General features: G+C 41.7%; 1 protein-coding gene across 2 annotated transcripts in view; it reads right to left on the bottom strand.

Moving 5' to 3' along the window:
• Positions 1-3501: 3501 nt before the first annotated feature.
• Positions 3502-11335, bottom strand: part of slc40a1 (solute carrier family 40 member 1) — a 40634-nt gene continuing 32800 nt past the window's right edge. For both annotated transcript variants that reach the window (XM_078551898.1, XM_078551899.1), the window contains exons 6-7: positions 9780-10448; positions 3502-5755 (exon numbers count right to left, since the gene is read on the bottom strand). In XM_078551898.1, coding sequence (XP_078408024.1) covers positions 5430-5755; positions 9780-10448 — 995 coding nt within the window. In that variant the 3' untranslated portion in view covers positions 3502-5429. The remainder of the gene's footprint in view (positions 5756-9779; positions 10449-11335) is intronic.

Genomic DNA, 11335 nt, shown 5'->3' with positions numbered 1-11335 from the left:
GTGACCATCCTCCGGCTGCTAACGTCATCTGCAACCTCCAACCATGCCTCCTTGATGAGGCTTACTAGCTTCTTCCCCCTGTTGACTGAGAAAAGTACCCTCCATGGCCTAATTGCCTGGAAGAGCACTTCCAGGGAGAAGTCACTGAACTTGACAGCTGTTCTTCCTCCAACTGCAGACATTTCTTGAAAGCAACCCATGATCGCTCAGTGCTGTCTGTGTGTTGCCTTTAAACCGAATGTTGCTGTCCCTTTAAATACGGTGCCTACATTTCAGCTATTGGGCCTTTCTCCCACCCGCCAGCTGTTATTGGCCAGCTCCCCTGTCTGCTGGCCAATAATTGGACACAACTAGCAACATCTGTTTCTGCATCCCACCTACTGTCTGACCAGCCATGCCACTCAATTTGTGCACCAATATTGGGACATCTTCTGTCCCATTAGGATCCTACTTGTTAACATTTTCTCTTTCCACAGATATTGTCTGACCTACTGAATATTTCCAGTATTTTCTGCTTTTATGTACATTCTGTTCCTACACATTCCCATGTTGTTGTTATTCCTCCTCTACTTTCCTTGGCATCCTGTGGCTTATTGACACTGCCTCAGAAATCATGGCTAGAAATTTCATCAGAGCTGTCCCTGCTCCACTGCTGTAACTTCACCAGAAATGTTTCAGGAACTCAGTGCACAAGTTTAAACAAAGCTTGGTGCTATACATCTGGAGTAACTGAAGACATTCCCAACTATGTTGATATGAGACTGTGTGGCACAAGGGATCAGGACACTAACTTCTAACTTATGGAACAAGGCCAGGCAGATGTGCTCAAAAAATAATTTTAATTGATAAATGTTTTGAATGATAAATAACATGAGTTTAAGCAGATTTGTGAAAATTTCTGGCATCAGCTGGCGGACATGCATCAACAGCGTATTATGGTCCAGAATTCAGCAATTTCATTGAGCCAGAGTGCTGATTTAGGGTATTATAGGAGAACATCACGAGAACAAATGGAAATACTATCAAAGCCTGGAAGAAGCTATACTTATTGGAGATAATGCATGGAAACTAATGAATGGGATCAACAGACGTAACTAACAACATTAATACATGTTGTTATAAAAAGAGAAAATGCTGGGCATATTCAACAGGTCAGGCAGCAACTGTGGAGAGAGAAATAGTGTTAATGGACTGGACTTTCCCCAAGTTCCAGATTGTCCTACTGCCAGGTCCCAAGCTCAAGTGGAAACAGTGGGACCCTGGGCGGAATATTACCGGGCATGGCTAATTAACAGGCTGCCCTCAGCACCACCATCCAATGAAGGATTTTGACCCCACCTCCAAGCCGTCACCCCCAATCTTAGGACCACCGGTAGAGGTGGCCGTTGCTGAGGCTGCAGGAAGAAGAAGAGGGTGCTTCCATGTTGAGGCTCCCACAAAGGCTTGGGAATTTTTAAAATTTAGTGTGCCCATGGCCGGGCAGGCAGGCCCCTGTGATCAGAGGGGTGAACCATCCATCGGCAGCGTCGGAGCTTCAGAGGTAGCCATTGCTGCTAGGGGGCCATCCTTGATGCGGCCATTAAGGAAGGCTGCCCCCCTGGGGACCCGCTGGGAGGCCTCCACGGTTTACCTGGTGGTCTCCCCATGTGATGGGGACTGTCTAACACCAGTGAAATGCCAGCGGAAGTGGAAGTGGCTGTTAATTGGCCAATTCATTGGTTAATTGGCTGCCTGCCTCTGGTTATTTGGCGGCCATGCTGCCGCTGTCCCATCATTCAGATTACCCCACAATGACAGTGAAACATTGGACTCTTCTCCTTCCGCCTTCCACTGCCATTTTATTACCCACAATGGCGTTTCCAGAGGGCTGGGAAAATCCAGCCCAATGTTTCAGGGAAATGAAGACTAGTTCTGATGAAAGGTCATTGACCTGAAACGCCTCAAATGTTGCCAGACTTGTTCAGTATTTCCAGCAGTATCCACAGTATTTTGCTTTTTCATTCATGTTGTCACTAAGAAAAGGATTTTACACAAACTGATAGTTTCCCAGCTGACTGAGCCCAACGGCTTTAAAAGCACAGGAACAAGGGTAGATATAGGGATTACACTAAGTGACCAGAAAAGCACCTTTATAAAATATTGCAAGTGTGGCAATTCAAATGAGCACTCTGTCAGAAAGAAGAGGAACCTTGCAATAAAGTATTATTGTGTAGGTTTTGGTTTATGATGCCAAAAGGAACAGGAAATACTTATTTTTCTGCTGTATGGGTGTTCTTTTCCTTCTAATTTTTGGCCTGTCCTGATTCGATTGTGGTTGGATGCATTTCGCTGGGTGCTTCTTGTGATGCAGTATCTCACTTCAGTGGCCATTCTTCAGGTGAAAACAAAAATAATGGACATTGGCAGGCTATCTGACCATTTTAGGACATCATAGCCGAATGATCGAGCCCTCACCAAAACCCACATGCATGCACTTTCCAGCAGAAGTCACTGGATTGTGATCACGAGTGAGAACCTGGCTGATGTATTTAGCCACTCCCTAGCATAGGAATGCTGAGCTCAAATGTAAAATCTCTGTTGTTGCCCAGCAAAAACCAGCTAGCTCAGCAAAGATTAGGGATGAAACTGAAACTTCAGTTTTGTATGTTCCACTTCCCTACTAGGTAGGGAATTTACCAATTGAGCCGGGGGGCAGATTTTACATCCCCCAGGCGGGCGGGTGCCCGACCCAGTCAGGCATACAATAGTGCCCAATGACATCGGGCAAGCATCCCAATGTCATCGCGCACTTGCACGATATTTCAGCCTGTAGGCACACACAAATGTTGGCAGCGCGCCCACCAACAATTAAGAGGCCTATTAAGGCCCTTAATCAATTAATTAAAAGCAATTTTTCGCTGCCCGTCCAACCTTATGGATGGTGGGAACTCAAATTTTCCCCTTTTTATGCGGAGCACCTGCAGACTGTATAAACTACTTTAATGTACAGAATGTACATCGGCCAGGCGGCCTTTGGATTTTTTATGAAACTTCATCCACGGGCGGGATGAGGTTTCCAACAGTAATTTATAAAAAAAGTAAAAATTTTTAGACATTGTTTTTAATATGTCCCTGTTCATGTGACAGAGACATATGTGGCGAAATGTTTCTCTCATTTTCGAAATCTTTATTTCTGTTTCTACAAAAATTCAGCTCCCTGAGGCAGCTCCCTGCCTTCGGGGATTTTTCGGTGTGTGCTCCTCTGCACATGCACAGATCTCTGTGCTCGCACTCCTCCCGCCCCCACTGCGGCAGCGCTGAGATTCTCAGCGCACGTTTCACACTGGCTGGCTGTTAATTGGCCAGCCAGCGTGAAATCGCAGTCATGGGCCGATCGTACTCGGCGGACCATTTCCCGTCCGCTCCCAGGCCCGCCCACCGTGCCCAGCCAACGACCAGAAAATTCTGCCCATGATGTTTAACAGTAAAAACAACGCAAAATAGACCACGACAAGTAGCTCATTATTTTAGCAACTTTTTTTATTTAGCAGTGCTTTCAATTTCAGAAACTGTGGCTTTGGAGTGTTTAGTAGATGTACAATTTTCAAAAAGTTCCAATTTTCATCCAAGAAAGTGGTAAAGGTATGAATATATTTTAAAGCATTGGTTAACACACCTCTTTTAACAATCCAGGAGTTTAATTTCAAATTCTAGTACAACTCATAAATATTGACGACAAAAGATTTTTCTGAATCTGTACTTATAAAAAAACTTAGGAATTTTAGAAATTTAAATTCAAATCTATACCCAGTGTATGATTGATTTCTCATTATTGTTCACAAATCACAGCAGCTGGAACTGTCCGTAACAGATTTTCAGTCGGTCTCACTGTAGCACAGGATAGGTGTCCAGGAGCTGCATCTAGCAAATGATTCACCTGCACCCAACGCTATAATGTCCACTTTCAAATAAGGACTATCATAGCAATGAAAAATGTGCTGCCTTCCATTTAATTCTTTTGAGCATAGAGATCTCAAACTTGTGTTAGGCTGCTGGGTAATATGCTAGGGAACAAGACCACCTTCCCTGCACATAATTAGGTGAAAGATATTACTCTAACCGCCATGCTTGGTGACATTTTTTTTCAACTGTATTTTTAATTTTGCTTGAAGCAATGACCAGCGGAAACCCTCTTGAACATAGTGACAATGTCAACATACATAGCAACCACTGCAATTCTCCCTCCCCCTGACTATCACAACCCAGATTCTAGTGGGTTAGATCAATACCTGACAATTAATGAATTCTCATTTAAAAATTACTCATTTTCCAAATGCACTATGGAATTTAGTTTGAACGGAGTAACATGTCATAAAACAAAAACAGAAAATGTTGGGAAAACTCTGCAGGCCTGGCAGCATCTGTGGAGAGAGAAACAGAGTTAACATTTCGAGTCCGTATGACCCTTCTTCAGACTGAAACGTTAACTCTGCTTCTCTCTCCACAGATGCTGCCAGACCTGCTGAGCTTTTCCAGCATTTTCTGTTTTTGTTTCAGATTTCCAGCATCCACAGTATTTTGCTTTTATAATATGCCATAAAAATGTCTCAAGCATTTTGGTTAAAAAGAAATCCATTTTGAAGGTATGGGAATCCACTTGTTCTATCTTTACATCAACAAGAGAAAGAGCAGTGTTACAAATTGATGTTAAACTCATTCGTTAGCTTAAGGTTTTCAACTCTAGCATAGCAATGTTCGCTGCAACGTTCACATTTTCTGCACACCCAAAAACTCTCGGCAAATCACTCAGTTAATTCAGGATATCTTCTATATTTAATATCAAGACATAATTTAGTTGGGAATATTTATTGCTCCCTTTAAATTATAATTTTTTTCATTTTTGGCATATTAAACCACCCATTACTTTGAAAAACATTATTGGCACTTTGGCAAACATTTTCTTTAATGATATTAGAACCAAGAAGGTAGAAGTCAAATATGCATATAAATGTTAAAACGATCATATACCCTTTACCAGATTTATATCATGAAACCATGTTAAACGGTTAACCCAAATGACATCTCACTTGACATATTTCACTCTAACTAAGATGAATACAAATCATGTAATATGTACATTTAAACCTTTTGTTGTTTTCCCTGACACATAGTGGCACATTTCCCAGTTAGCTGTTCACTACTGAGACCGCAAATTAACCCCCCCAGTGCGATAAAGGTCATGCCATAGAAGATGCCTATTTCTGCTGTATTTGCAAACTTTTTCTTTATATAGTAACAGAATATACAGAAACTAAGGAAAACCTGGCCTTTGTAGGATTCTGTACATTACATGTGATGTCTAACTACTACAGAAGTAGATATCTTGAAAATATAAGCCTAATAGTTATAAAGCATTAGTCAAAATGAGGGATATTTTCTCTAATTATTACTCAAGTGCTAACTGCCACACAGTCAGTTATTTTGGGATTGCTGGTCTGAATTGCTGGGTCTTTGAAGGTACATGCAAACAGCTGTCTTCCTACCGATTTGTATGCAAATTTGAAATACATCAAGTGCCCCATAGCAACAAAGGAAGTTGAAATGATTACAAGAACTCCAAATGCTTCTGGATTTGGAGCTAATATTACCATAATAAAATGCACCAGGTCTAGAAGATAATTCATAGAATCCTGTACGCCATTTATGATTCCCCGTTCTGATTCATCCACATTTTCTTGAATGAGCTGTGTGACTGTTAAATCAAAGGACCAAAGCCCTGGGAAATAAACAAGAGTCACTATTAGTTTCATAAATTTAAAGAGGTGCTCAACTCTACATGAAGAAGTGCATCTGATAGAATAAGAAGAAGCCACACAACCTTTGATTATTTATTATACAAACAAGAATTTCCACAATGTATAATGCTTATACAATAGATCTCTTTCACACATTTCACATTCATTAGGTTCCTGTGGCTTTACCAATTTTTTGAGAATGCATTGTAATTCAGCATTGTGTGTACATTTTCATGTTTTTCTCTTAGAAGTTTTAACTGTCCAAATAAAATTGTAATAAAAAATAAATGTCTCCATTTGTATGTTAAGAGCATTCTTTTTCAACAGCAGGAAAAGGCCATTAGGCCTAAATTTGCCTCCCTTCATACATTACCCAAGTCTATCTTCCTTGTCAGTAAAACCACCATTCCCTTCTTTCGCCACAAACATTCCTAATGTCCCTTGAACTTATTTTTACAATGATTCCTATAATTAGATGACCAGAATTACATAAACTTCCATATGACCAGTACTTTATACAGAAACAATGCAACCTATTTTAGTTTGCACTTTGTCCTTCTGTTAACACAACTTTTTTTATTTGCTTTATTTAATTGTTGCTAACACTGTGCTGATAATTTCACAAAGTTATTCTCTGTGACTTCTAGATCTTTATCACCTTAAAATTACATGGTGCTAAAATTTGTGTAAAATTAGCATTTATTTCGGCATTTCATCATTTCAGCAGACCTTAACCTGTTTGAAATAAAAGGACTAGCACATCATATTAAAATAGAACTTCATATTTTCACATGTCAAATGTTAGTATACTAATTAATGCATAGCAATTTCAAGAATTTTTTATCAATATTTTCTATCACTTTCAATGTATTATGCATTTGTTTTCTTGGGCCTTTGCTCTTGTATTAATTGCTTATAATTATTTTGTACATATTCACATTGCATGGGTATCCTAATGACACACCAGATCGAATGGTTGCACTGTTCTTCATTACTGTATTATATTGAGTTGAAGTACTGTCACAAACCAAGTGCATTGTACATACTTATGTAATCATAAGGCCACAGTCAAGCAGCCTATCAATTCAGATATTCCTTGATTTCCGCCCATGAGTTTGAATTTTTGGGATGCTTCTTAATTGAACATGTTTGTTTCAAGTGGTTGAATTATCAATTCTCAACCTATATACAGTAGAGACACACTCTGGTAACAAAATTCAGGCATTGCTTGTCTCCAAAGTGGTATTTGTGGTGCCTGCACACAGTTCTGGTGGTAGCCACATGGATGTCATTTTGGTGAGGGCATTAGCGCACACGTGCAGGGAGTATCTGCTGGAAGTGTAGACTAGATAGATCATGATGTCAATCAGTGTGTAAGGCTGATTTGTTGCTGATGTTGCCATTTTGGAGCACAATGCTTCAGCTAACTCCCTCTTTTAACCTTGCACAACTAAGCCTGTGTTCAGGAGCAGGAAGCACTTCCTACCAATGTTATTTAAAGGGATCATCGATTTCTTTCAGGTCATTAGTAGCTTTTGCTGCATTGTGGAAGTGTTTGGTGCTTTCTAGATTTCTCTAAAGCTGCTAACGTCTACAGGGAGTGACGGCTCATGCAGAAGGTCTACATCCTAGCTTCAAGGATCCTGCAGCAGCCACTTGCTCCCAGGCATAGCTGCAGTAGTTGGCACACCTTTGGACTACAGCTTGACCAGCTGCTGTAAGGGGAAGAAGGGCTCTTAGTAGCAGACTATGGGTGGTATTTAGAGGAGACAACAAGATCTCTTTTGCCGACTGCAGAGCCAGTGAGAACCCCACATCGGCTGTTTAAGAGAAGGCCTACTGTATGAAGTGCCATTCAGGCATTTGACTGGATAGCGATGTGCCATCCCCGGGATCAAGCATTCCAGGCCACAAGTTCCGCCTGCTGAGAGCTGCCGGCCAGAGGCCAGCAGTTCTTCTGAATAGAAGCACCACCAGGGAGGAGGTGGTTGCTACTGGTACTACACTCACCCGAGGCCAAGTATCATTGCTGGATTCCAAGTGAGTGATGGTGGTATGGGGGTCACTCGGCGAAGGTGGGTGGGGGGGAACCAGGGAGGTCCAGCAGCAAGGGCCGGGGAGTGACTGTCAGCAATGGAAGCTGAAATGCTGGCTATTAGACACTGCATCATGATTGGATCCACGAGTGTTTTGATGCAGTTGGCCACCACTTCAATGACGGAGAGGTTGGGATCCAAATCTGCGCAAAGCTCTGTGCATGTTCGTGCTGGATTCCTCCATGTACCTTGACATTGACTGCAGGCTTTCTAGCAGGCCTGCCAATCACCAAACATTTCATTGTGCATACCCATCAACAATACTCTTTCTAAATTGGCCAGCAGCGTGGCAACCCTAAAGTGTCAGTGCAGGCTACGCGGAAGTCAGCTCCTTTAAGTTACCGTGGGTGCACAGTCAAATACAAATATTTTAAGAGATTGTGCACTTAATCAAATCACCCTCGCACCCCAACAAAAAAAAATTCAAGGATGCGTTGCCCATCAACCTTTTTCCATATGTGTCCCATTGATGTCCTCATCTGGCTCCTTTGCGTTAGAAATCTTTAACATCTTCACCCTCTGGTGAGCTGGCACCTGTCCTATCCTTGTTCCACATTCTGACTAAAGCTCACTCACACCCAGTGCCTCACCACATGCAGATTCCGCCTCTAAGCTATCCAATGAACTGCACACTGTCGGTATCTGAGCTGGTGGCTGTAAGTGTGACATTAAGTGACCAGGTTTCTTCTTCAACAATGCCTTCCTCCTCTACCATTTCTTACTCTTCCACCACTGTCTGAGCAGATGGCAGTTTATGTGTACCTGAAGGAGAAATGGCACAGGGATTGTGGTGGGGGAGGGGGGAAAGCAAGAGGTGCATACTTACACTCTCTGTAGCTTGTAAATCAGAAGAGATTTGGGATGAGGGGGAAGTGGGATGTGCAAAGGAAGATTAGGAATGACTATATTGTAACCTCATCTTTGATGGTTTCAGCCCTGCCACTGGTCATGGCCTGCATTATGACTGCTGCAATGATGGTGACCACCTCCTCCTCCATGAGGTTAAGAACATATCGCCATGGTCCTGCTGCCAGAAGCTATGTGCCACCTTGTCCTACAAGAGAGAGGGAAGTGTGCCAGGCAGTGTGGTTTGCGTAATGTGCCTGTTATGATTGAATTGCTGGCAATTGATACAAGGTGGGGACTGTGTGTTTGAGGCTTGCAGCAGTGCTAAATGAGTGAGGGTGAGGTGAAGCTTTGAATATTATGTATGAGTTGTAGTTGATAGAGATTGTTGGTAGGTGAGAGATGGAAGTGTGCTGCATGGAGTAGTATGTAGGAGGCTAGTGGTACAGTTGGTGGGATTGGCATTTGAAGATGTATCCTTTGACCTTGAGCACCCATGTGAGGTCATTGAATTTCTTGAGACAATGTATGCATGTCCTCAGGGCTAGACTCCTGGCACTGACCTCCACAGCTCACATTCTCATGTGCAAACAATTCCAACACCTGCTCCAGCCAGAATGCACCTCCTGTTTAGGCTAGCGTAAAGTCACATGAACCTGGGCCCCCTGCTGGGGCATGCAGCCACTCAGCAGTGCATTTAGTGAAGACTGCACACATCTATTATGGAAATCAACAGACAGCACAAAATTTGTGTGCTGCCTGCATTGGAGGCAACATCTGCGCCCATTTTTGGGCAGTGTCCAATTTTGTGACTTTTTTTCTTTAAAGGAAGTAAAAGCTGATCTAATTTATGTTGGCTTCTACTGTCTAATCCTGGCACAAATCCTGAAAAGTCCAGAGTTTAGAATTTCACAATATCCTAATGCAAAAGTTAAAAGGTAGAGGCAATGTGTTATAAATAATTTAGGTTCAAGTTTGGGCCTCAGAAGTAAAGTTTTTGAAGTAAAGTTTGACTAACCTACACATCTCTATAGTTAATCTTTCAGTTAAGTTTCATACTTACCAACTCTTGCAGCAATGATGCCAGCAAAGAGCAAGCTCACTGAGATGTAAGATTCTGGTTGAAATTGCTCATCTCTTGGGGATTCAGTTGTTGAGTTGGTAAATCCGACTGTAGTGACTAGCTGAGGTTCTGCAGTTGTTAGAGCAGGGTCCATCAAGGTATTCATCTCCAAATATCTGCTGGCGAAGTCATCAAAAGGTGATACAGATAAATCTAAAGGGCTTCCAGGCATGAAGACGGAAACGACACACAAAAGCAGACATGAAAACTGAGCCACACCGGAGATGAAGCCTGTACAGATCAGGCCACATTTTCGGCGCATCCATGTGAAGGCTATAGTTCCCATGATTCCAGCGATAGCAGAGGCCCCCATCAGCAGACTAAGAATAGATCCACTCAATCCTTGGGTGTAGGCATATCCAGTTGTGATACAGTCAAAACCAAGCACTGTCATGTAGAGGAATGCGAGGCCCAAGCCAGCCCAGAATACATTTTGGTTGTAATAGGCTACCCACCCATCCCTTAATGTGTAGAAAGGCTCAAGAACTTTAACACCACAACGTTGCTCTTTTTCTTGTTCCAGTGTCTTCACTTTCATCAGTTGAGCTCCTTCGGCTGGACAGACTAACCCTGGTTTTTCATCTTTCTTTGTTTGGCCCCACTCAATATCTGGAAACACATAACATCTCAATTAATAACCAGTGGCAATCTCAGAACAGCCTAGTTGAAAGTAGTGATCAAACTTTTCAGAACACACAGCAGTTTACAGATTTAAATTTCCTGAATTTATCCAGTTTACTAGGTTAGACAGGCTCCCCTCCCCAATTAATAGAGTAATATCAAAATGAGGAACAATTAGAACTTACATCGTGCAAATAAGCATCAGGTATTGATAAACGATTACATTTGTCAGTATTGAATATAGATACCTTCTCACATTTTGTACATTATAACAGCAATGGACACTTACTCCCATGTTAAATGCAGCACAGGTTTAATGAAAGGCTCTCTCTGCTATGCCTCAACAAGGCCTCTTGATCCCAATCTCTTCACACACCAGCCAATCTGGCAACTAATTTAGCGTCAGTCTGTGGCACATTATAGCCATACACATTCGTTTCATGTGGAACTCTCACAGTCAACACAGAGAATATTATTATTTCACTCCGATTGAAACTGAAATTTCAGGAGTGCACTTAACAATTGGAATACTGTCCTTTTAATAACGCAAACTATTTATACTTTAGAGGTTTTACAAGATAGCATTGGAAGATATGACATAAATATCTATTTCATTTTAAACAATGAAATATTATAAAAATGTGCACACAGGAATGAGGAGGAGGAATGAGAATTCAAGAGGTGGATTCCACAAATATTCAGCATCTGCAACATTTATGTCAATTTACTGACTATACAATTTATAGGGGTTGTGGGGCTTTTATGATATTGCATTAGCTCACTGGAAATGTACAAAATGTGTTGATTGTAAACCTGATGGCTAAATATCATAATATTTTGCTTTGTATTATTTCATGTTTTAAATACCAGCATAA

This window comes from Cetorhinus maximus, chromosome 11 (assembly GCF_964194155.1).
Source record: "Cetorhinus maximus chromosome 11, sCetMax3.hap1.1, whole genome shotgun sequence".
NCBI classification, from domain to species: Eukaryota; Metazoa; Chordata; class Chondrichthyes; order Lamniformes; family Cetorhinidae; genus Cetorhinus; species Cetorhinus maximus.
This window is presented reverse-complemented; position numbering and strand designations above follow the sequence as displayed.